At 44.2% G+C, this 26559-nt stretch overlaps 1 protein-coding gene and 1 pseudogene across 2 annotated transcripts in view; both read right to left on the bottom strand.

Annotated features, from left to right (window-relative positions):
* The window catches only part of LOC309620687 (large ribosomal subunit protein uL16 pseudogene), a 577085-nt pseudogene that overhangs the window by 88660 nt on the left and 461866 nt on the right, over positions 1-26559 (bottom strand). The gene's annotated exons all lie outside the window — the stretch shown is intronic.
* On the bottom strand, positions 5862-25724 carry FGF16 (fibroblast growth factor 16). Its single transcript, XM_082377566.1, has 3 exons — positions 24660-25724; positions 18507-18610; positions 5862-17148 (listed from the first exon to the last, which is right to left on the bottom strand). Exons 1-3 carry the CDS (start codon positions 24931-24933, stop codon positions 16903-16905), a joined length of 624 nt encoding a protein of 207 aa, XP_082233692.1. The 5' UTR covers positions 24934-25724; the 3' UTR covers positions 5862-16902.

Here is a 26559-nt window from a genome sequence, read left to right as displayed (position 1 = left end):
TTTTCAATAATACAGCATGGAGGTTGGCCTTCAAAGGCTTTAGTGATACAGGCTTGCTTGGACCCTATCCTTAGCAAAGTAAACCTCTTTTTCTATTAGCAAGTGTTTCCGTCCTCTCTTCCCATATCTTGCACACTCTACTGTATGTGCTAAGCTCAAATGAAGTACCTGCCTGCAATTTTTTTCCCTTTCTCCAAACTATCATCTCCCCACACCTCACCACACACACATCCCTTTATATTCTAATACCTCAGTGTCTCTGTGTGTGTGTGTGTGTGTAGGGGAATTATAGAATTATAATTTATAAATTATCATTTAGAATTATAATTTATAATTGTAATTATAGAATATTCTATAATTGTAGAATAACTATGGGATAATTATTCTATAACTATAGAATTATAAATTATACTTTATTATAATAAATTATACTTTATTATAATAAATTATACATTAGAATTATAATTTATAATTCTATAATTATAGAATCATACAGTGCTAAAGATGGTAGGGGTCTTAGAGACCCTGTAGCCTATCCCTCTCCCTTTATAGTTGGGAAAAACAGAGGTCCAGAGAGGGGAAGAGACGCCCAAGGGCACCCATGTCTTCTAGCCTCTATTCCACTTCTCATTCCACTCTGTTCAGATGCCTCTTATAACACTTGTATTCCAATTCATTTTTTTTCAATCTGTCAGACAACGTTAAGCAAAATTTCAGAATAATTGGTACTGAACTAAACTTTAAAATGAGAACTGTTTGTGGGAAGTAGAGGGGTATGTGAACCAAGATGACGGAAACAAATTCCTGTGTGATAACTGTACAATGGGATATTTATTTGTTTCTTCTTTCACCACACTCAGCACAGTTTAGACCAATAGGATCTGGAAGCATTTTTCTGCTTTCTGGATCTCAGTATCCTTCAGAGCCAAGGATGGAATAATTCAGCCTTCCTCAGATGAGGTAGATTGATGTACCAAGTACTTCAAAATCCTCTATTTCAAATGAGAAATGCTGCTGTATTCACAAGGAAACAAAACAGAAAGTTCTGTGTTAGTGTAGTGACATCTGTCAGGATAGGGGCAACTAACTATTCTTGAGTTATAGAGATGTGCCAGAAGGATCATGAATAGTCATATTTCCAAAGAACTAAGAAACAGCAAAATGATCTTAATATGCTAGAATTTGGAAGCCAGGTTCTATTTTTATAAACTTGGACAAGTTACTTCACCTCTCTGAATCTTCTCTCGCATGGCAATATTTATTGAATGCCTATTATGTGTCAGGCACTATGACTAGTCACTTTTATAATTCCTGTTTTACAGATGAGGAAATAGGTTTAAAATAATTAAATTATTCACTCAGTGTCACATGACTAACTGGAAGAGGCAGGAATCTGTTTTTGCCATTGAGCAAGCTTGTTTTCAGGGCACTTCCTTCTTTCTCTTCAGTGGTGCCTAGAGGGTTTGGCTTTATCCTTTCATTTCCTTCTGTGATCCAAATAGAAGTGTCTGAAAAATCCAGTGTGAGTACTTTGAAATACTTGTTTTAAGATATCAGAACTCATTTTTAATACAGTGCCTTCCTCACAAGTTCAATTAGGCACCAATTGAGAATCCTAAAGATAGAACTATTCTGAACTAAGTTTATTTTTCATTTTTCCACCTGGTAAAGTCTAGGTACCATTCAAGCAAGGCCTTAAAAGAGCTAGAATATGGACATGCAGAGACTGAGGAGAAGGGCATCTCAGAGGAAACAGCAAACACAAACACAAACACATGTAGGCAGCAAAGAACAGAACTCCGGATAGTTCTAGGAAATGCCATGCTTCTGTACTTGTGCACAGAAGGTCAAAGCCCCATTTAAGCCAATAGTTTCTGGAATACACAAATTGTAATTAAATGGTGTGGTAGGCTGAATAATGATCCCCCGAAGATATCCATCTCCTAATCACAGAACCTGTGAATATGTTAAGTTACTTGGCAAAGGAGAATTAAGATTACAGGAATTAAGGTTGCTAATCAACTGATCTTGAAATGGGAGCGTCTCCTGGATTATCTGGTGGGCTCAATGTAATCACAAGGGTCCTTAAAAGTGGAAGAGGGAGGCAGAGGTAGAGTTACAGGCAGGTGTGACTAGGAACAGGAGGTCCAAAGAGATGCAATGCTGCTGGCTTTGAAGGTGGTTGGAAAGGGTCACGAGGCAAGGCATGTGGGTGGCCTTTTCCCTGGTGGTGCTCAGAAAGGGCAAGGAGAAGAATTCTCACCTAGAATTTCCAAAAGGGAACGCAGCTCTGCCAACACCTTGATTTTAGCCCAGTGAGACCTGCATCAGACTTCTATCCTACCTGCCGAACTGTAAGATAATAAACAGGTGTTGTTGTAAGCCACTAAATTAGTGGTGATTTGTTACAACAGAAACAAGAAACTAATCAAATGGTTATTTGTGTGATTACTTGATTAATGTCTTGCTCCCCTGCTAGATATGTGAGCTCTTTAAGGGCAGAACCCTGTCTATTTTGCTCACTTTAATATCCTCAGCACCTGACACAGAAAAAGTATGAGATAGTTTGATGAATTGATGTGTGAATGTCTTGGTGGTCATACATTACCTGAGAAAATTATGGCAATGTCAATACCATCAACGTCTGTTTCTGTGTCCCTAAATGTATATGTATGTCTGTTTCTCTGCCTTTTTCTTTGGGTCTCTTTGTCTTTCTCCTTCCCCTTCTTTAGTCGCCCTTCTCTCTTCCTGACTTCTTTTTTTTTTTTTTATAAATTTATTTATTTATTTTTGGCTGCGTTGGGTCTTTGTTGCTGTGCGCGGGCTTTCTCTAGTTGCGGAGAGCGGGGGCTACTCTCCGTTGCGGTGCTTGGGCTTCTCTTGTTGCGGAGCCCGGGCTCTAGGCACACGGGCTTCAGTAGTTGTGGTGCGTGGGCTCAGTACTTGTGGCTCACGGGCTCTAGAGCGCAGGCTCAGTAGTTGTGGCGCACGGGCTTAGTTGCTCCGCGGCATGTGGGATCTTCCCGGGCCAGGGCTCGAACCCGTGTCCCCTGCGTTGGCAGGCGGATTCTTAACCGCTGTGCCACCAGGGAAGCCCCTCTTCCTGACTTCTGTCCCTATTTCTTAATTGGCCATAACAAAGAACTGAAGTACATCTTGTAATTCTCTATTATGTTTATGGAATAAGGTCATATTTTCTGTTCATGGTTTTTAAAAAGAAATAAGTTATATAGTTCATTGCACTGAAAAAATTGCTTTCTACTCAAGGGCTCCTTCATTTATTACCTATTTAATCGACATCAGTGGGCGAGTGACCCTTGATAGAAGTTTCTCATTTCTGACTTAGGAGGGTGTATAGAAACCAGGGGCAGAAACATTCCACAGAAGCTATGCCTTTGTACCTGATGGTGGGAACTCGTTCCCTGATTGCATGGCCCACATTAGCCAGATAACGTAATTTCCTCTCTTCTGAGAGGAAATTGTTTGACCTTGTCTACTTAGAAGAAATTGGATCACCCCTTAGGATCAGAATTATTTAGTCTTTTCCCTGGTTCCATCTGCTGGCTACTGAGTTTGATCATAAAGATGTTTAATGTTTGAATGGTATGCACTTGGAATCCTGAGGAAAGCATTGGGCCTATTGTTAATCCACAAAGCTCAGCCTGTTCCACGAAGTAGAATGGCCTAAGGAAAGGTAAAACTTTTGGTGGGAAAGTTCTTGAAATTTCTAGTGTTCAAGAACATTTAGGGAAATCTTCATTCCTAGAACTGAAAGGACCTGTGCTAGTCCAGTGCTTCTCAAATTTTAATGTATGTGCAAATCACCCAGGGAGCTCATTAAACTTTAGATTCTGATAGAGTAGGTCTGAGGTAGGGTCCAAGAATTTGCATTTCTAACAAGCTATCAGGTGATGTTGATTCTTCTGGTCCAGGGACCACACTTTGAGGAGCAAGAGGACAGCGGATCTAGGACAATCAGAGCTAGAGTATCTGCATTCTTCACAGGGGAACCGGAAGGTGGTCATTTCTAGAACCAGAGCCTCATAGAAGGTGTCTGAGCGCCCCTCTCCTTTCAAGCAGATGGAGGGCCTAGGTCTCTCATGTGCTGGGCCCCCAGAACCAGGGGCTGGGGCAGAGTACAGCGAGTCTGGCCTTCCCTGTGTGTGTGTAGGAGGTTAAGGAAAGTGAGGCAAGCACGTGTATTTGGGTAATTAACCCTAGCTGCCACAGAGACAAAGCTCAAAAGCTCAGCCAAAGTACTTGCCTGACCCCTTGCTGTATGCGGGCACACATACTGAAAGACAATTTGAAAACCATTATTGGATGAATAGAAAAATGTCCGGAATGATATACACCAGAATGTTAAAGATGATAGGGAATTTTGTTTTCTTATTTTTTGCTAATCTTTATTTTCTGATTTTTCTGTAGCAAAAAAAACTTGTATAAATTTTCAAAAGCTACTTTTAAAAAAGGGCACATATATCACTTTTACAACAAGGAAAAAGGTTTGCCAAAAGCAAAACAAACCCAATCATATCCTGCATGTGCCTTTTGCTTAAATAATAATAATAATCTAATACTTATCAAGTACTTACTATACTCTAGTTACTGTTCTAAGAGTTTTAGAAATATTATCTCATTTATTACTTGCAAGAATCCTGAGGTAGGTACCGTAATTTTTCCCATTTTTCCATTGAGAAAATTGAGGCACAGAGAGGTTAAGTGACTTTAATTAATTTTAAGTAAAAATGGCAAAGCCAGAATTTGAACCCAGGCACTGATGGCTACAGAGTCTGTGCTCTTAAACACTACTTTATATGACCTCCATTAGAGTACATACATAGCATCTTTTTTAGACCTCGAAGTCTCTGCTACCCTAAAAATAAACACAAAGTGTTCTTTATTTACTTCTTCCTCAAGCCATGGCCCTATCTCCCTTCTTCTCTTTTCTGCTAAACCTCTCGAAAGCGTGGTCTGTACTTGCTGCCTACAGTTCCCCTCACCCTTCTCATCATTCCTCAGGTCCAGCAATATGCCTTCTACTCCTACTCCTCCACAGAAGATATCAATACTTTCTTGACAGGAACCCATGATATCCTAATCACCATAGCCATATAACTTTTTCTCAAAAAGAAAAGCCCACAACTCTATGGACTGGAGCCACAACAAAGTCATGATCTCTAAATTCAGCTGTCTAGAAACCCTTCTAAGTGTCCCTAATCAGCTGCCTACTACCTTCCTCTCCATGCTCAGGAGATGGCGTTGCCTCCTAGTTCACTTTGAATGACAAGAGCATCAAGTCAGAACTTCTCGACCACCTTTCCACCCAGTCTCCTTCAAAAACTTACCTTTCCTTTTCCCTTCTCTCGTGTTTCAGTGTCTCCCTTCTGTCAATAAATGAATTCTTCCACCTGTGCTATGGAGCCAAGTTCCTCCCTCCTCCTTAGAGATTTGGCTCCATCCATCATGCCCTCTTTCTCCTATACCTTCCTTCAACCTCCAGCTCCCCGACCCTGATCTCTTCCTGATGCGATAACTGCAGTAGCCTCTTAGTTGGTCTCCCCACCCATACAATCCATCTTCCACACTGCAGTCAGAATGATCTTATTAAAACACAAACCTGACCATGTTGCATTTCCTTAGGTTGCGTCCCACCATATAGCTCATATAGTACATTCGCCACTAAACTCCTAAAAGTTATCAAAACAACTGCTAGAGGGCTCGGCCTCATTAGCCTAGGAGTTCTGCCCTCCCCATCCAGATTTGCCTTGAGGAGCAGTGTGGGCGCGGGGTCGGGGGTGTGGGGCGGGGGTGGGGGGACTCGTGATTGTTTTCTCTGTCAGTTAGCTTCAGGGTTTTGAGTCATTACTGTGCAGTCAATCACCGTATTACACTACACTATTACACTGTAAGCCCCCACCCCGTCAAGTCAAGTCAAAGAAAATTTGTTAGCACCTACTCAGTACCCTGCACTGTGTTGGATATGATAAAAAGTTATAGAGAACTTGCTGGTCTGGATCCTGGCATTAAGAAGCCTATGTATGTGTGTGTTTATGCCCCGTTTATGAAGTATCTTTGTGCCAGGCACTATCCTAGGTTATTTACACCCATAATGTCATTTAGTCCTGTATTATTGCCACCTTTTTATAGATGAGGAAACGGAGCCTTGCCAAAGGTCACAGAAGAAGAACGTGGAACACACGGGTTTCAAATCCAAGTCTGCCACCTGCAAAGCCCCTTCTTTTTCTTTTATGGCACTTCTTGCAACCTGCTTGGAAAGATAGAGCTGATGATCTTGATATGAAGACAGCACACTGGAGCAGTATACGATCGGGTGGTAATGTGTGGTACAGGTAAAAACAAAATGATGTGATACAAAGAGTCTAGGATTGATGTTCAGTAAACTATGGAGCCAGTTTTGATTCTGTCACTAATTAGGTATGTGCCCTTAAATATATTACCCTCTTTGGGTGTCAGTCTCCCCATTTGAAGAAATGCAAATGGTTTTTAAACAAATAGAAAGATGCTTAATCTCAGTCATAAAATGCAAATGAGCTAAAACAAATACAATTTTCATCTATATTTCATTGGCAAAGATAAAACAATTGTTTATTTTGTTGACAAGATCATGGGGAAACAGGCACCCTCATAAATTATTGGTGGTCGTATAAATTGGTACAACCTCGCTGAAGGATAATTTGGCACTATCTACTGAAATTTAAAATGCTCATCACATTTGTCCCAGAACATTTCACTTTTAGAAACTTATCTTACAGATATACTCACATATGTGCACAAAGATATATGTTTAAGTATATTCACTTGAATGTTGGTCATAGTGACAGAAGACTAGAAACAACCTAAATGCCCATTGATGGGGGACTGATTAAATACTGTAATGGCCTCAAGGCACTATAGATAATTATACATGCCCACTGTAGAAAAGTTAGAAAAATATAGAAGATAAAGATCATAAAAACCTACTGCTCGGAGACAAGCGCTCAACATTTTGGCTCCTTTACCTCTATTATTTTTTCTATTCATATTATGTATGTATGGTATATTTACATAATTGAGATCATAGTGTAATACAATTCCATATTCTGCTTTTCCCTTTAAATTATCCTGAGAGAACGTCTCTATGTCATTAAAATATTTATCAACGTAGCTTTAAATGGACTGCAGAATGATTGATCACAATAATGTACTGTAATTTATAGCCATTCTTCTATTGTTGGAAAGTTAGTTTTCTTTTTCTTTTATAAATAATGTTGCAAAGAACATCGATTGCATTTTAGAAGTAGAATTACTGGGTCAAAAAACATGAGAAATGTAAAGTTCTGGATTTATATTATCAAGTTGCATCATCAGTGTTTTCTCAACAGCAGTATATGATTGAAACTAGTTCTCTGCACCCTTGTTGATTTTAAGTATTATTATATTTTTAAAAACTTTCTTAGTTTCATAAGAAAAATATATTTCATTGTTTTGCATTTCATTAATTACTTGTGAGGTTGAAGTATGTTGCTTATGTTTTTTACAAGTTGTATATCTTCTTTTGTGAATTGTCTATATATTTTCTTTGCCCATATTCTATTGGAAGCTTAGTGTTTTTGTTATATATTTGTATGGGTCCTATAGTCAGTATGTTAATGATAATAACTTTTTAAAATTTTGTGGTAAATGTTTCCCCAGTTTTTTTAACCTTTTAATTTTATTAATTTTTTTAATATTTAGCAGTTTAAAAACTTCTTGATTTTTTCCTTAATGATTCCATCCTTTACTTGTATGTTTAGGAAGTTCTTTAAGAACTAGAGAAATTTGGACATATTGAAAGGGAAAGGCTATGTGGAGGAGTTGGGATCAAGCGTGCAGAGGAAGGACATAACTTTCAGAGATGGAGGAACACTATCTGAAAGAGGAAGAAAGGAAAAATGAGTCTAAAGCCTGCTTGAAAAAGATTAAAGGAGACCTAAATAAATGGAAAGACATCCCATGGTCAGGGACTGGAAGACTTAATATTGTTAAGATGGCAACACCCCCCAAATGGATCTACAGATTCAGCACAATCTCTATCAAAATCCCAGATGGTTTCTTTGTAAAAAATTTACAAGCTGATCCTAAAATTCGTATGGAATTGCAAGGGACCCAGAATAGCCAAAACAGTCTTGAAAAAGAAGAGCAAAGTGGAGGACTCCTACATCATGATTTCAAAACTTACAACAAATCTACAGTAATTTTGATTGTGTGGTACTAGCATAAGGATAGACACATACATCAATGGATAGAATTGAGAATGGAGAAGTAAACCCATACATCTATGGTCAATTGATTATCCACAAGAGTGCCAAGACTGTTCAGTGGGGAAAGAATAGTCTTTTCAACATACGGTGCCATGACATTTAGTTTACACATGCAAAAGAATGAAGTTGGGTCTCTACCTCATACCATATACCTGTGTCCAGAATATATAAAGAAATCTTTTTTTTCTTTTTAAGTCTTTTATTTGTTTCTATTTCATCTTATACTCTTTTTAAAAATTTATTTTACAAACCCTTGTGTTGAGGGCTGACTTTCAATAGATTGCGGCAAGGGAGCTGCTCTGCTACATACGAAACCCTGACCCAGAAGCAGGTTGTCTACGAATGGTTTAGCACCAGGTTCCCCACATATAAAGAAATTTTATAATTCAATAATAAAAAGACATAAAACTCTTTTATAGATGGACAGATAATCTGAATAGACATTTCTCCAAGAAAGATATACGAATGGCCAATAAGCACATGAAAAGATGCTCAACATCATTAGTCATAGGAAAATGCAAATCAAAACGACAGTGGGATGCCATTTCACATCCACTAGGATTGCTACAATTAAAAAAGATGGAAAACAACAAGTGATAGTGAAGATATGAAGAAATTGGAACCCTCTTACATTGTTGGTGGGAATGTAAAATGGCACAGCCTCTTTGAAAAAGTGTTTGGCAGTTTCTCAAATGGTTGACCATAGAGGTACCATATAACTCAGCAATTCTATTCCTAGCAATTCTATTCCTATAAAAAGAAATGCAGTATTAACACATGCTGCAATATGGATGAACCTTCAAAACATTATGTTACGTGAAAGAAGCCAGTCACAAAACACCACATATTCTATGATTCCATTTATATGAAATGTTCAAAATAGGAAAATCCATGGAGACAAAGTAGATTAGGGGGTCACCAGAGGCTGGGAGGAGGAAGTAATGAGGTTTCAGAGTTTTTGTTTGGGGTGATGAAAAATTTTGGAAATAGAAAGTGGTGATGGTTACATAACACTGTGAATGTAATTAATGGCCCTGAATTGTACACTTAAAAATGGTTAAAATGGCAAATTTTGTTATATATATTTTACCACCATAAAAAATTCAAAAAACTGTTTTCTTTAAAAGAAAAAGGCTGGGACTTCCCTGGTGGTCCAGTGGTTAAGAATCCACCTTCCAATGCAGGGGATGTGGGTTCAATCCCTGGTCAGGGAACTAAGATTCCACATGCCGTGGACAACTAAGCCTGCACACCACAACTACTGAGCTCACGCACCTCAACAAGAGAGCCTGCATGCCGCAAACTACAGAGCCCACGCGCTCTGGAGCCCTGCACCACAACTAGAGAGAGAAAACCCGCACGCCACAACTAGAGAGAAGCCCGTGTGCCACAGCGAAATATCCTGTGTGCCACAACTAAGGCCCAATGCGGCCAAAAGAATTAAGAAAATTAAAAAAAAAAAGAAAATATACAAATGGCCAATAAAAGAAAGAAAGAAAGAAAGAAAGAAAGAAAGAAAGAGGCCAAACTAAACAATACCAAAAAATGAATGCTAGGAAGCCACTACTAGATGGCTTAGGTCTTAGTAAAATATGAGGGAGGTTTCATCTACAGAGAGAGACCAGAGAATGCCTGATCTGGAACAGTCTGGAGCTGAGAGCTAGAGACAAATGGAGATTTGTAATATCTCACATGAACTAATGCAGTGTTTGCCACCTAGTTTCTTGATAAGAATTCCTTGGGGACTTAAATATACAGATCAGTGATTCTCAAAGAGTAGTCTAAGGATTCTTGGGGGTCCATGAGGTCCTTTCTTTCCTAATTACAGATCTAGGAGAGGCCAGATTTTCTCCCCATATTTCAGCCAAAAGAACATATAGCAACAAATTGAATGCAGAAGCAGATATAAGAATTCAGCTGTCTGCTATTAAGGCAGACATCAAAGAGGTTTGGAAAAATGGAAAATAATACCACTCATTAAATTTTTGAGACTAGAGTTACTTTTTTCATAAAAATGTAATTTATGTTAATGTTAATGGGTTTGTTGTTATTTTAAATGAATTATTAGATAATTAAAATTGCTGAATTTTAATTTCTAATATGTTAAATACCAATAGCTATAATCCAAATAAATAAAAGCTCTCTGAGGTCCTACATAGTTTTTAAGTTTGTAAGGGCTCCTCAGATCAAAAAGTTTGAGAAACATTGATATAGATAAACAAGCCTTTCAGCTGGAAATTCTGAATTAGGAAGTCCCAACAGAGCCCAGAGTCTATTTTTAGACAATTTTACCAGGTGCTTAGCAGAAAAGTTTGGTTAACACTAAGCCAATATAAAGCTGTTTAGATGTTAGGGATTTTTATGATAGGCTACGGTGAATGCCAGACAGAATCAAAACTAAATGAATAAAAGGCCTGTTAAGTGGGAAAAGGCTGGTCTGTTTGAGGTTGATGTGACTGTATTTGTAGTGGAGTCATTTGATGACCCAATTTTCATAGCTTTACCTAGCAATGTTGGCAATCCAGGAGCAGAAGCAGAGAAAGTGGGCACTTTAAACTGAGTTGGATGGAGCTTTGGGTGTGGGCTCTCCAAGTTATTCTGTCCTGTATATATACATGACATTCAGATTGTACATTGAGGAGGCTGTGCCCTGGGTTTATATTGGAGGAGAGTTGTGGGATCTATTGGGTGTGGGTATAATAGCTTAAGGGGCAAGCATGGAGAAACCTATAGGATATAGTGTTAGGTGAGGTTAGGATGGTATGATGGGTTTTGGAAACTTGGAGCATTTACAACTGGTGGGACACAGGGAAGTTGGAAACAGACAGGGCAAGCATGCATCTGCCACGACGAGTTTACTAGGAGTCTAGTGTGTGGCATGTTAAAGAGGACTGGGATGGGGCTCAGAGTGCATGACTATAAGGAAGAGAAATGAAGAAAGAGGGTTCTGGATATGTGGGACCCGGGTGGGGCTGTCTATTCATGGTGTGGTCATGGGAGCCTGCAGAAGGGAGGCTCCTGTGACCCTAGGATGCACTGCTAAAATATAACTAAAATAGAAGTTGGATGAGGGCTGACAGATTCTGTTGGTTTGCTTCATTAGGTACATTAGACAGTGGAGTTTCCAAGTGGGTACTCTCATTATGTGTTCTTAGTAAGAGGTTGGCATTTGTATGGCATGGCTGTCTCATGTACCACCTTACCTTCTGGTACCTGTCCTTTGTAAAACCCCAGCAGAATCATACGTATGGAGAGGGGGTGGAGTGATGCATATGTTCATTCAGAGATATGTCTTCAAATTAATACTGCTACTAATAAATAATGAACTAAATGTAATAGCAATAGCAAACATTTATTGAGCACTTACTATGCACCAGGAACTGTGCTAAGCACTTTACACTTTCAATACATTATCTTATTTAGTCTTCACAGCAATTGCCCTTGAGGTAGGTTCTGTGTTTATTTTCATCTTACAGGTGAAGACCCTGTGGCTTACTACAACTGAGCCACATCACATTCTCGTAGTTTTTTGATCATGCCTAACTCCTTCCTGCCTCTGGACTTTTACATATTCCTGTTCTCTATCCCTGGAAAGCTATTCCTACCCTCCTAGTCACCCTTCAGGTCTCACCGTAAGAATCATTTTTTCAGGAAGCCTTCCCCTAATCCCCTTAAAAAGGTTATGCCTGCCTTGCTATGTACTCTCATAGCACCTTGCACTCTTTCTTTACAGCACGTGTTACAATTTGTAGGTTTACTTGTTTATGTCTGTCTTCCTGACTAGACCATATCAGGAGGAGAGGAACTACACCTGTCTTATTTACTGTTATGTCTCTAAAGATGAAAAAGTGCTCAACAAATACTCGTTGAATTAATGAATGAATTAATGAATTTGTTCAGGGTCAAAGAGGAAGTAAAGGATTCTGCATATAAAACAAGGTTGGTCTGACTTCAGGACCTGAAGAACATGTTATCTGCATGTCTTGTGCTACATTGCAACGATAAGGAACAGAGCTGATTCCATACTTCGTCTGGGAATTGGAAAGAGATTTAGAGGAACAACAGCCTGTGCTGGGTTGCAAGAGTTGGGTATCTCTGCAGTTGACACCAGAGCCCTGGTGTAGAGGCCTATTAGAAAGGTCTTCCATTTTCTCTTTTGAGAACAGAGGGAGCTCTAGGAATGACAAACTAAATTATGTTCTGTTCCTCCTGCTGAGCAAGGAAGTTAGTTAGATGACTGACCGTGAACGTGTCTTTCCAAAAGAAAAAGTGTGCTTCCTCACTGATCCCTTTCTCCCTAACATCCCACATTCCTCCTCAGCAGCTCCCTGTTGAAGTGCTGGGAAAAGGCAATGCAGCTCCAACTACTCCAGAGAGAAGGAAAGCAGCAGTCCCCAAAGGTCAGCTGAAGAGTCAGGGAGAGGAAGGCTAAACCTGTGCTCTAGGCAACTTGGACGAAGCCTGTGTGACTTGTGGCCCCACTAGAGCCCTGAGCCTGATGGATTTCTGACTATGTAGCTAGGGATTCAGTGGCTGAGCACCACAGTGACTTGAAGGTAAGATAAACTTGGGTTCTTTTATTATCTTAAGTCTTTCATTAAAGTCCTCTGGGGAGGGAGTCTGTTCTGATGGCTCTGATAAGCTCCTTGTGTCTGGGCCTGGTGGGTTCAGCCTCTGATTGTTTTTTCAGCATGAACAACATTTGGCTGTGGCAGTGGGGGTAAAAAGAGGGCTGGTAGGGAGGGGAAGGGGAGTCTTGTTGCCATCAGAACTGCTGTCAGGGTTGGCCCTGGGTTGAGCTTTGTTCAGAACCACAGAGCAGTGAAGCCAGCCCAGCTCTTCCCTCCCCTCACTCCCACCTCCCTGTTGCCAAACTTAGAGCTATCTCTTAGATGATAGGAGTCAAAGGTCTCACACATAAAATCTATGTCTTTGAGAAAAACAAAACTAAACTAAAACTCTGTCAAGGTTTCACATAGGATGGCAGTGGCCACCAGTTCTTATGCCAGATGTTTTGAGGCTGTGGAAACTCCTAGGGTAGTGGTTCCTAACATTTTGGGGGATCCTCTGAGAACCAATGGAAGACCAAACGTACACACACATAAAAATTTGCATACTGTTTTGGGAGTTCAGGCCCAAAGGGCCTTCCATGGACCATTAAGGACCTCGTGAACCCCAAGTTTGGAAACTCTGGTGTACAGTGTTTTTCTTGGCCTGGAATAGCAGTTGTGGAGCATTCCTAGGTCTTATATCCTCTTTCTCCTAGGACACTATAGGTGCCCAGGAGAAATCTGGGGGCCCCGTGGAGTATGTAATTAGTAAATAATGCCACCACATTCGGTCACTTTTATTTAGCATTCACCCTGTTCCATCCAAATGATGCAATATCCTTCTCAAGACTTTGTCTAGCCTCTGCTTAAACACTTCCAGTGACAGGGTACTGAGTATCTTTCTTAAGATACAGCCTAGTTTGTCATTGTGCATATTTAAATGTACTGGGAACTTAATAGTTCAGATGATTCTCATATGTAATGCATTTGCTTTCTCTAGCCCGGCATTTGCATCATATACATATTTGCTAAAGGTGTCTATGTCTTTGTCCATTCATTCATTTACTCATTCATTCTTTCAACCAACCATTCATTTATTCAGCAACCATTTCCTAAGTGTTTGTTTTGTTCCAGGAACACCCTAAACACTGGGAGGGGATGAAAAGATGAATAGTAAACAGTCTCTGTGCATGTTTTCATTCAAAACCAGAGGTCCAGAGCTTACTACTCTACAATTTCCTCTAGGTTGGCACAAAATCCATTACTTTAGCACTTTGGGGATATGGTGTCAATCAGCTGCTGATTGCTCTAGTGGTAGTAGGTCATCCATCTTACATTTTAATTTCCAGAATTTATCTTTTCCCTCTTGTTGACCGTGACAACAGATGCCCACTGACATTTGCTGGCAATGTGCCCCATTCATTGTTATTCCTAAAGCTCAGTACAAGAGTGCCTCCCCTATGAACCCCTTCTGCATCTTGGAACCCTTCTTCTGTTCTTTTTCCCTCTACTTCTACCCAGGGGAAAAGGGTAAGGCCTGACCCTAGGATATGGAATCTTTCCCTTTTCATTACATTGGCATTTTCATTGTAAATCCTACCCTGTGTAGTAGGGTGCTTGTGGCATTGCCAGGCCCATGTCAACTGCCTCACTAGAGTAACACTGGCCCTACTCACAGGGAAGTGCCAGCTTCCTATTGGTTAAAACAGATCTCACTTATCTCACAAGCCCTCAGAAGTTGGGGCTGTGTATCAGAAGATCTAGGTAGCTGACCATAGAGAATATAGGTAAAATTTTGGTTTTAAAATAAAGGTGTGATGCACATTCAAAATGTGATAAAAAATGTCACACAGCTGATTTTTACCCTCCTCCCAGAGACCTCTAGAGGTGGTGTTTCTTCCCTGTAGCCCAACACAGACATTGCCATCAGCCTCTTGGCTCTCTAAATCCTCCTGTTGGTTCACCGCAGCGGGCATTACCCCTTTCAGGAAACTTTCCCTGCTCACCCCAGCCCTGTGTGATCTCTGCCTTGGTGGTTCCGTGGGCAAGCATTCTAGTCTGTGATCACATACACTGTGCAACTTAGCACTTTCTATCAATCATACAGTCGTATTTGCTCTTTCATGTGTGTATGCTCATATGTGTGGTTTCTCTGTTGGGTACTTAGATTTGGACGAACTTTTGTAGAGTTTTTGGTTTTGATTTTTAAGTGAGCCGCTACCTAAGCTATTTGTTTTACCAATCAGTTGGGGAAGTAGTGGATGTGACTGAGGAGCACCAGGAGGAATGATCCTAAACCCAAAACCTTCTCCCACCAGTACTTCATGGTGCCTGAGTATGCAATGAGACTCTTATTCCTTTGGTTCTTGTTTCCGGACAGCATTTGCTTTGAAAATGCAAAAAACCCTATACTCCCACCTCAGGAAATATCAGTCAAGAGGCCAGGGATTTCAAAGCAAGATATCTCCGAGGCTGCTCTGGAGAAGAGGAAGCTCCAAGAATGCCTTCCCCACTTCAACTAGAGCCACTCTTATTTTATGGACTGAATTTATCCTAAAACTTTCCTTATAGACCATTCAGATGCAAAAAGAATTCTTCTTGAAAACCATTCTTTTAGGGCACTAGATTTCAAACTTTATTGTGCATAGGAATCCTCTGGAAGGCTTGTTAACATGCAGATTGTTGGGCCCCACACCCAGTGATTCTGATTTGGCAGGTCTGGGGTACGACCTGATCTCTCACATTTCTAACAAGTGCCCAGATGCTGCTGCCGGTGAAGAGACCATATACTCTAAGAACTGTTGCTCTCTAGGAGAAACACTGGCAGAGGAGGGGGCTGGGGGTTTGGAGAGGGAGTGGGAGAACACCTCCAGAAGGGAAGTTGACTGGTTCAAAAAGAATCATTCTCCCTATTGATTGTTGTTTTTTTTGAATCCCGTCATCTTCATATGTTAAGTAAGAAGCCACCAATTAGGGTTTCTGACCTTCAGGCTTTGGGCCCTAACCAAATCCCAAAGGAGGGTTTCTCTATACTTAGTCCTAAGCACAAATGGGTGCTTCCATAAGGGCTGTTGGTCCGGGCCTTCCTGAAGCTTTGATTCACCACTAAATTTAAAGTCATAGAACCAGAAGGAACTTCAGATAGGGCCCCTAGATGATAATGCTAATATTGTAGATAGTGGGTCACCTAGCCTAGGCAGTGTGATGCCAACATCAAGAGATTCTAATGAGTAGCGAAAGAAGCTAACCAACCTTCTAATCCTAAGTGTACAAATGAATAGAATTAGACAGTGGTTACAATATAAAGACAATTTTATTGCCAATAAAAGCCTTTACTAACTCATTTATCCTGTTTCAGTAGGACCTTATTCTTTCTGATGAAAATCCAGTCATAGCATCTCTCATTAAAAATAAAATTATTTTGAAATAAATAAATATATAAAATAAATAGCATATACATTTCATAAATAGTTTGTCCTTATGCACAGTATCCATGCTTACATTTTAATATCATTTTCTTACAGCCTACCCCATCTCCCACTTCCAATGGCAGGGAAACTGCATGTCAGGACAGATGAGAAATCTGCAGAGCCAGTGCAGGGATGGCTTGCAGCAGGGCTGTAGCCCCAAGGATTTTCTTAATGAGACTTCTCCAAAGCTCTGTAGGTAGCATCTATGGCAGATTCCTTGGTCTTTCATTTACCCACTGTCAAGGTATTTGGGTAGATTGTGGGGCAAGACACCTCTGGCCCTTGGTGGGGGCCCCCATTCTTTCTTGTGCCACCTCAGGGGAAAGAACATGAGTAAAGAAAAAAGTATATACAAGATTCCCTCTAGACCTCCCCCTCCCCCCACATCCCTCCCCAAAATAACCCAACCTTGATATACACTTTGAACAACAAGGGAACAGCTGGGTCGAGTTGAACAGTAAGTGCTTCTCTGTTATCTAAATTGATAGGAAAGAAGATTGAAAAGCTATGAGTATAGTGCTTCCAGAGACAACTGTGGCCCCAGAGTATACAGGTCACAGAGGTCACACTAGGGGTCCGTTACCTATAGCGGAAAAGGTCTCTGGACATGGAGGGCAACTTAGAAGGATCTACTGGCCTGGGTAAAAAGTGAGTGAATTTCTGGTGTCGTTTAGTCCTGTATCCCTCCCGGGGTGAGCCGTCTTTATTCAGGGCCACATAATACTGTCTCTCCGAGTCCGAGTGTTTGTACAAGGTGGAGGCATAGGTGTTGTACCAATTTTCTTCAAACTGTTCCCGGAAAACACATTCACGTGTGAGTTTCTTCTGTGAGGGTGAGAAAATAAAGCAGAGCCCATTATATGACTATTTCTCCCATCCCAGCTTGCTGGTGGAGAAACTAAAATAGTAATAGCACATTGATATTAGAATATTTCAGTCCTATCTCCCGGTATTCCTGAGGCACCTTCTTTCCAAACAGCACAAAACAGCCCTGTCGGTATCACGTCCACCCTCTTTTGTGAGCCACGCAAAAATGTTTCCGGTGATATTTTTTCTGAAGGCAGGAGACTGAAAGAGATGGGCTCACCTGGCACTTTGAGCCTGAGAATTTCTGCTATGGCCTCCCAATGCCCCGCTGGCACCCTTGAGTTTTCTCCCTACTTAGGGCTAATGATGTTCAAATCCACTGAGATTGCAGTCAACCATGTCAACTGACAGGCAAAGGCCTCGGATCTATATAAAGCTCCATGGGAGGTGAGCTGTGATCTCTCCTAATGAAGGGTCTCAGGCCTGTCAGTTGGAAAGCTCAGAAAAGATCTCCTTGAAAAGTTCCTCCAATCTGGCTACTTCAAGCTGGCAGCTCCTGGGTCTCTTGCCTCTGTCCCTTCTCACACTTGATCCAACCACCATACTACTTGCTGGGGTTTTGCCGATACTGAGTGCTGGGGACAGGCCTATCTCTTAGGTGTCAGGGAAGAATGTGCTCTGATTTCATGGGGTGCAGGCAGCCAGAAAGTATGCTCTGTGACTCAAAAGCCAAAGCCAGGAGTTGGGATCCTCTGAAAGGGTTAAGATCAGCAAAGTCACCGTTCCCCAGCTCTGGGCTGGCTTCCAAAATAGTGAACATGCATTGCAGCCAACCCAGTCCTAGCTGGGGACTTTAGGGCTGTCACCAGACCCTGGAACCCTCACTCTTCATTTGTTTGTTTATTTTGTTTGGCCTTTGGGATTCAGCTGAAGCAATCTGGACATCGAGGACTGTGTCGTTAATCTCAGAATCCTCAATCTGAAGGCCAGCTCTCCCACTGCCTATTTTTGTGCCAGCCAGTTGGCTACTCCTCTGGGTACCCATCACAAATCAGATGTGCTCCTTGGGCGAGTTAATGCCCCAAACCCTTACCATCTACTGACAAACCAGTACAGCTTCCTATTATTATCAGATGAGCTGGCCCTCTAATGGAGAAGGCGAAAGCAAATGTACTACAGAAAAGCTTCTGTTTTGATGGAGGCTGAATGAGTGAAAGTGTTATGTAGCAAGTTCCTGGGCAGTCAAGAACTGACTAGAAGACACTAATCCTTTAAAGTTGACAAAAGTGCTTTCAAGTGCTAGATGAATGTTTTGCCTTACATTGTCCAAACACTTGTGGTAACAGCTTCCGAGGACAAAAAAACCTTAAACTTACCGACCCATAGAGTTCTCCTCGCTCGTTCATTCCTAAATACAGGCCAGAGTCCACTCCCCGGATGCTGATCAGCCCCACAGCCAGGCTGATAAACTCCAGAATTCCTAGAGCAAAAAAGTGAATGCCATTTCCATCACTGATATCAAGCTAAGAGGAAACTGTTCAGGTGACATGAGCTACTAGTCCTTTATGCCCAACTAGAGGCCAGCTCTGTGTGCCTTTGGTGAATTACCTGATGAAACCATCTTTTGCAGTAAGAATGGAACCTCAGAGAAGGCACTGAGTCTCTCTGGGCCTCGGCTTGTCCATACGTAAAATGGGGGACACAATCTCTGCCTCTATTCAACACTCTTAGGCATATTATAAGGAAAAGACCATGAGAAGGCTTTGGCTACAGAAGCTCCATAATTACAAGGTACTATTGCTGTTAAATACCACCATTTCAAGAACTGGGAGGGCAGCTTTCAAAATGAAAGAACGTGGCCAGGTTTCTGTATCTTCCCAAAGTCACTTCCCTCCTCCCCAGAGCACACAGCATTACCTTGCTGTCCTCTAGGCTGAACTTGTTTTGCAGCCTCTTAGCTCTCATGTCCTTAAAGCCACATGAGGCTGTCAACTGCCTGTAACTGACTCTAACAAAGGCCACACAGGCCACTCACCAAGTTTGTTCCTCCAGCCTATGGCAGGAAGCAAAATTTGGCCTGGTGAGAGCTTTCTCCTCAAAAGTACTCTTGGCCAGTGCAGCCTCAGGCTGACAAGCCTGTCATTCTCCCCTTCCCTCTTGAGGATTTTAAATTTATCTATGGCAAAGAGTTGGCAGGTAGTATTAGACTTGATACTGATGTGAGATGTTGCAGCTTTAAGGGAAAAGGGAAGAGATTCAGAAATGTCCCTCTAGCTGACAAAGTTAGAGGTGAGGATTTGAAAACGTTTTCATTTACCCAGCCGCAGTAGGGGGGAGAAAAGAAATCGACTACTAAGAGGGAAAAAAGAACCAGAGCTGAAATCCTGGTGATACTGAAGACTTCACAGTTTTGTTCTAAGATAGCACATCTATTATTTGGATACAGATGTAATGGTCAACTAGATTTCTCTTTGCCGCTCTCTAACCATGTTTTTCAACATACAGACCAAAACGTGATACTATTGACTCACACAGGCATCCAAAGGTATGAAATGAGCTCATATCTGGCTGTCTTTCTCATCCAAAAATGTAATTCTTAAGGGTAATAATATTCTATGTAATCTACACAGGGAGTGCGACTGATTCCTTAAAGATCGCTTTAAAAAATTAAGTGGGCAATTGTGAAATCAGGTTCAGAACTCCAGTGGGAAGTCTCCTGAAGAGCCCCAGTGACTTGGGCTGGTGGGTGGGCATTCGGGTATGGAAGCTTTTAGGGCACACTCGGACCTATTTGGAGAATGTAACGCTCTTCTGCTGCCATTGTAGAGAACACTCAGAACGTGGCCTTTGGCCTCTAGCATTGACATCCTCCAAGTTTTAGTCTCAGTCTGGTTGTTACTAACTCTTGCAGTGCAAAAAAAGAGTTTTGGGAAAGGATATTGACACAAGATGGTAGGAGGGGAAGGGAAAATACCTGGTGCCAAGTAGGGCTTAAGCAGATACTGATTTTACTGGACCAAAACCTTTAGTTACACTGCACAGGGTTCTGATTTTGGTTCTGCCCTGTTTAACATTTTAATAAATGACTTATAAGAGGACATAGGGGGACTGTTTACCCTAGTTCCAGAAGACATACAGCTGAGAGGGCGACAATAAAAATCCAGAGAGATTCCAAGAGAATGGAAAAATGGGCTGACTCCAACAAAATAAGCTTTAATTAGAATAAATGTAAAGTCCTGCACTTTGGTCCCCAAACCAGTTACCCAAGATGTTTTGTGTTGGGGGTTTTGTTGGGGGAGGGTGAGCCTCAAATACAGTGTGAGTCAATCATACTCCTTATTTCATGGCCTATTATCATAATTGGTCTGCGTAAAGGCTTTTTTATTTATCTATCTCTTTCTTTTTATTTCCATACGCTTCTCCCCCTCGCCTCCCCCCTTCAGGCAACCACGTATATTTTCTTGAAAACATGGACTGTTCTTTTGTGTTTTCATGCATTTTTACTAAATGCAAGTCTGCTCAGCTTTGGAATGGGGAGACGTGGCTTAGCAAAACATGCACAACAATGGCGTACAGAATTTGATTGAACAAGGTAACCTCAGTATGGTTGATTCATGAGATTATTAAAAAGCTAATGTGAAGCTAGTCATGTAAAAATTAAAAATTGCTAAAAGCTAACGTAAAAAAAATAGAAAAAAAAAGAAAAAAAAACTAATGTGATCTAAGGCTGTATTGATCAAGATCTAGTAACTGGCATAAGGGAGGGGATTGCCCCATTCTGCTCTGCCTCAGATCACAATGAGAGTGCCGTTTTTAGTTCTACTGTATTTAAAGAGGGCTATGGAAACACAGGAGGGTGTTCAAAGGAGAGTGGCCAGTATGGCCAGGAAACGAGAAGCCAGGTCATGATTCAGTTCTGGGTGCTAAACTTTGAGGGATACCAACCCGCTGAAGCCTTCGGTTCTTTGCTTAGGCAGCTTACTTCTGAGCTTCTGAGTCTTAGATCCCTCATTCGCTATCTCATGTCTCTGACCACCCTGAGCTCATTAAGTAGCAGAGGGCAGCTTGTGATCTCACCATCCAAAACCTGGTATGAGAACAAATCATGAAACCCAAGAGGTGGGGCCATTTGAGTCACCACCGTTTTTCTCCAGCTCTCTGTTAACCCTGATGCCAAAGGACAGATCATAGAGGAAGTCACTTGGGTTGTGTCCAGTAACAGGGGTCTCCAACAGCTGGAATCATCCCTGCCCAGCTGTCTTTGGGCATCATTTCCCTTTGCCAACTTTCCTATTAGCTGGATTCAAACTGTGGGAACCCAGTGGCACATGATGATGGAACAGATATTCCTAAACCTTCTCCTGAATTCCAGCCAGCATGAAGGGAGACAGAAAACAAGCCATTTTCACATTTTCCCAACTACAGCTGGAGAGGGGTGTTAACAGCAAAACGTTGAAGCAAAGTATTAAGTAGACAAAGTTTGTCCTCAGTACTTTCACCCCCTTCAAGGCCCAGGACCTCCCTCTCTCCTGCCTCATTTGACCTGTCCACCTCAGGTTCTGGCCTGTGTTCGACAGTTTCCAGACTCTTCTCTTCTTACACCTTTTGCCCCATGGCTTCAGTGAAAACAGATCTGTTCTGGGTCCCACTGCTTCAGAACCTAGCTAGATGACTGGCCTAGTATGTCATTTAATCTGGCTCCATAACTTGCCCGAATGCCCTCAGCCATCCTTTCAGCCCTTCAGGGCCAAGACAGTGCTGTTTTGGCACCTTGCCAAGTAAGAACCATATCGCTCACAAACCAAAGCAGCTGCACGAGCCTGTTCCATCCCACCTGGCGGGAGGCCTCTCCTCCAGCCTGGCTCCCAAGCTCCGCTCTGCCAGCCCACAGGTGCCCCTCAGGAATGTCAGGATCCCTGTGAACCTCATGTAAATGCCACCAGCCAGCCAGGCGGGGATTGAAATACTCCTGGCTACTGATTGCAGAATGGGGGGGTGGGGTGGGGGTGGAGGAGGGGAGGGGAGGGGGAGCATAGGCTGTGCCAACAGGTTATTATTTGGAGTCGAGGCTGCTCTTGGGCTCAGCCTGACTCATTCTGAACACATGGATTCCAGGGTAATCCTTGGGGGCCCTGCTCTCCAATTACAACAAATAGCTATTTACTTTACATGGCCTTTGGAGACTACCTCCTCCCCCCAAGCAGAAATCTATAATATTTTATATCTTAAGTCTGGCCTACTTTACCCTGCTGGAATGTTGACTGCTAAAGCACTTATGGAATGTTAAAGTTTCGATTTATTGAATACCCTGGCTGATTAACTCAAATGTGGAGGGAGGAGAGAGTTAGCAAACTCAAACGCCACCTCTTTCTTTGCCAAAAGCTAAACTGAGAAAGAGTAAATGTGTGCTTGCAAGTTGGCAGGGGACGTTACAAAGACACAGCTTTGACCAGTTATCATTTCCTTTACAGGAAATACACGGAACTGCCAGGAAGCCAGGGAAGGAGGAAAGGGAAAAGGTGATGCAGAGGTGGTCTCAGTCAGTATGTGTGTGTGTGTGCGCGCTGAAGGCAAAACCCAAAATGAAACAGTTAAGCAGCAATGAAAACACCCCTTCCTCCCGCCAGTTTTATTTCCTTTGGTTTCTCCTTAAACTTAACACCCTTAGCAGACCTGGGAGATGAAAAGAAATCAAGATGTGTCCTTAGGGAGGTAATTAAAGACCATATCCCAAGAGCCTATTACTGCTTTATGTTGACCTTGTAGGTTACTGGGCTCAGTTTAGGCACAGAGTCAGACGAACACTTGTAGCTGCTGGGAGTCAAGCTCACAGTTTCTCCACCTCTGCAGCCCCCACCTCACAGTTCTCCATCATTTCAGAATTTTTATTCTACATCTCAGGAATGAGCTACCCCAATATCTTTAGGCCATTTCTGGGAGCTTTGGGGGGCTCTGAGGCCAGGGTGGGAGTCCCATTCCTTCTGAAGAGGAACAAAAGGGGACTGCAAAGTCACTAGTGATGGAAGGGAAAGGAGCTAAGTTAACCCTCCCTCTCCCCTCACCCCACCCCACCCTGACACCCTTTTGAGGACCTGCTGCAAGTTTATACAGACACCTGCACCCCTCCATTACCCCCACCCCACACACAACCTACTGTACTCCAGCTCTCCAAGTGCATTTTTCCAAGATGACATAGACCTCTTTAGGGTTCCTGCTTGCTCCCAGCAAGGAAGACCAGCCCTGGCCCTAAGTTGTTTGCTAGACGTAGCCTTGCCCAGGAACAGGCCTCTGCCCTGCTCCCCATCCACCCTAGACTTTTTATGGTGCACTGGGGTGCAGCTCTAGCAAGGCACGGGGAATAGGAAGATAGGGAGGTTTGGGGGAAGTGAAGGAGGATGGGAAAAAGATGGGAAGAGTATCACGCCTGACGGTAGGCAAAGCCTCTCACTGGCTTAGATGGTGTCTTTGGCCCATAGGGTCCTTGGAAGGAAGTAGAGGGCATTGGGAGATGCGGGGACCCAAGGAAAGGTAGCTGTCAGAGCACCGGAATAACCGTTTAGTAGAGGATAGGAAATTGAAAATGAAAATGGCCAAATTATTGAGGAGTGAACACATTTGCTTAGAAACCCAATGATCTCTGTCCCAGGTCAAGGTTTATATTAACTGTGTTCTGTATGTGAGACAGGCAGCTGTGCCCTTTGAACAATCTGCAGAGTAGCAGGCAGAGAAAATCCTGGATGGAGGCTGGGTGTCTTCTGCCCTGGGCCCAGGAGACACCTGTCTTGGGGGCTGGGAGTGGGCCCAGAACGGTTTCCTCACTGAGGCAAGGAGTCCAGAGGTAGCTCCGGCAAAAGCTGCCCCAGGGCTTGTGCCCTTACACAGTGGCCACCGGGAGGCTTTCCTAGTTTCTCTAATACCCAGCTCCCGCCGTGCTGTCTGGGTTGGCCCTCAACACGGGCAGAGCAACACAGAGGCAGGCAGGTACCACGGCTGCCGCGTCCCCGCGGGCCAAAATCGACTTGGGCGCGGGCCGTCCACAAGCCGTATCCACGGCCCACGAAGGCTCCAGCTTCAGGTGATCTGCCGCGACAACCCAGCTGCCCTGGAGGCTCAGCCTCACGCTGTAGCCACGGTCCCCGACCTCCTCGGCGGATGCTCCTATCCCTCTCCCAGCTCCACCTGCTTTCCTCGGAAGCGCAGCGTCCAGGTCCCAGAACAATCCCCTAGCTCCCGGGGTAGGGAGGGTGGAGTGGGGAAAGGAGAAGCCGCACCTCAAGGCGCCCCCGCCTCCTCCCGAGAGTGTCTGAGGGTGTCAGGCGCCCCGACGCCGCTGCGCGGCTCAAGTCCGCACTGTCGCGTCCCGCCTGCCCCGCGTCCCCGGCGGCCTCCCGCCTCGAAGGGCTCAGACGGCGCCGAGCCGAGGGGCGGGGGTGGGGGGGCGGTCCGCGGGCCCCAAGCCGGAGCCTCGAGCCGTCGGCTCCCCAGCGCGCCGTCTGCTCGCCTCCCGTCCCTCCCGGCCGCGTCCTCACCGAAGCGGCTGTGGTCGTGGCGGGTACCGTGCACCGTGCCGTTGGGGAAGATCTCCAGGTGGAAGCCGGTGCGGCAGTAGAGCTGGCGGCGTCGCAGGATCCCCTTCAAGTGGGCGAAGTCGGTGGGCGAGCCGCGCTGCAGCTTCCCCTCGATCTGGCCCAGGCGCTCGTTCAGGAAACCTGGGGAGTCAGCTAAAGGCACGTTCCCCAGAGACGAGGAGAAGCCGTGCAGATCCCAGTCCAAGGAAGCGAAGACCCCCCCCACCTCAGCCATGGCGGGGCGCGCGGGGCCGAGTCGGGGCCGCGGGGCGCGAACTGCCTCTCCCCGCCGCGGGCGCGGGCGACTCGGCGGCGCTCGCTTGCTAGCTCGCTCCGCGCTCTGCCGAGCTGCAGTCGACGTCTGTTCTTGTCCAAGGAACTTCTCAGCGGCGGGGAGCGTGGGGCAGCGCGCTCCTGACCTTGCGCTCAGTCAAAGTGCCGCTTCCCCTCCGCATCCATCTCCCCAGGCCTCTCATAGCTGGCTTCGTCGAGCTATCAGATGCAAACGGCACTTTATATACATACCCACTCCCCTTACATTGACATATTGGATATTTAAATACAAGCCACACCTCAATGGCATCCCCTCGGAGATTGGTGTGTGGGTTCTTTTTTTTTTTTTCCTCCTCGTATCCTTTTGGCTCTTTTTGGGAGAGGGGGGTGGAGTGGGAGAGAGAGCGAGCGAGCTTCACTCCCTCTTTTATTATGAAAAAATGGCAGGAAAAAGCTACACATTGCAGTGAGGCATAACTGCTTTTGGCAGGTTTTTCTGAAACTGCTGATGAAATAACGGAGCCCAGTGCGTGGAGGCTGTTGGCGTCCACTGCCACTCAGGCCTGTTGCGTGGAGGTCTGCCTGTTGCGCTGGGGCAGCACCCACCTCCCACGCGGCCTCCGGCTGCTCGCCTTTGGAAAGTGGCGTGAGACCCGGGCTGGGGGGTTCACGCGTTCGTGAGCCTCTCTTGTTCCCCGGCCGGTCGGAGGCTGCAGAAGGGGCGCCTGGCCTGGGTCAGTGGCTCCCTGGTTTCTTTGTTCTGTGGCCCCCTAGTCCCACTCCCCACCTGTAGGTCGGCAGGGGGGCTGAGGAAGTGAAGAATCCGGAAACGCATGCAGTTGCAAAATGTGGGATTGGGGGTGTTGGCGGTTCCTGTAGGCACCCAGGCTGGGGGCCTTAAGGGGTCTGGGAGGAGCGGGAAGCCCCACGGAGGAAAGAAGGCTTTTTTTTTTTTAAAGGGACGTTACAGCTTAGGAAAAGGAGGGGGAAGTAAGAAATAGAAAGCGATCTTTTTGAAAAATGATCTCCTCTGGCTTTCAGGGCGCGCTTTTACAAGGCTCTCGAGAGCAAGCTTGATGAGAGACCGTTGGAAGTCTGGTGGGGGTTTTCCCCCACCTCTTTTCTTGTTGGAAACAGGTGTTTCCTCGCTCTGTCCTGTGCCCTCCTCGGAGATACTCTATCAGGAAGAGCGGCAGTTGGGGCGGGAACTGGAGGCAGCTAGGGCAACGGGCAGCGTTGAGAAGACCTGGGGAGCAGGTGCCCGGCCTGCCCCGCGCCCCGCGCCCCTACCCGGCACCAGAACCCTGGGGCCCCTCTCAGGGCCTCGCGCTCAGCGTCCTGCTCGCCTGCCTATTAAACTGCGTTGTCTGCAGTTTGCACCCGCATGGGGGCTCTGGCTACCTTCCCTGGCTCCGGGTCCCGCAGGAGAAACTGAAAGAGCGAGCACCCCATCCCCGCCACTCCTTTGCAGCGCCTCCTGCTGGAGAACCCGTGTCTCGCGGCGAGTTGGAATTCAGTCTCCAGGAGAGGATAAAACCGACTCAGCTCAATTCAGTTAGTGCAATTTGAGGTCCTGCTCCTCGGCTCA

This window comes from Balaenoptera borealis (assembly GCF_965194805.1).
Source record: "Balaenoptera borealis genome assembly, chromosome: X".
In the NCBI taxonomy this organism is placed as follows: Eukaryota; Metazoa; Chordata; class Mammalia; order Artiodactyla; family Balaenopteridae; genus Balaenoptera; species Balaenoptera borealis.
Note: the sequence above shows the minus strand (reverse complement) of the source record. Positions and strands in the feature narration are given on the sequence as shown.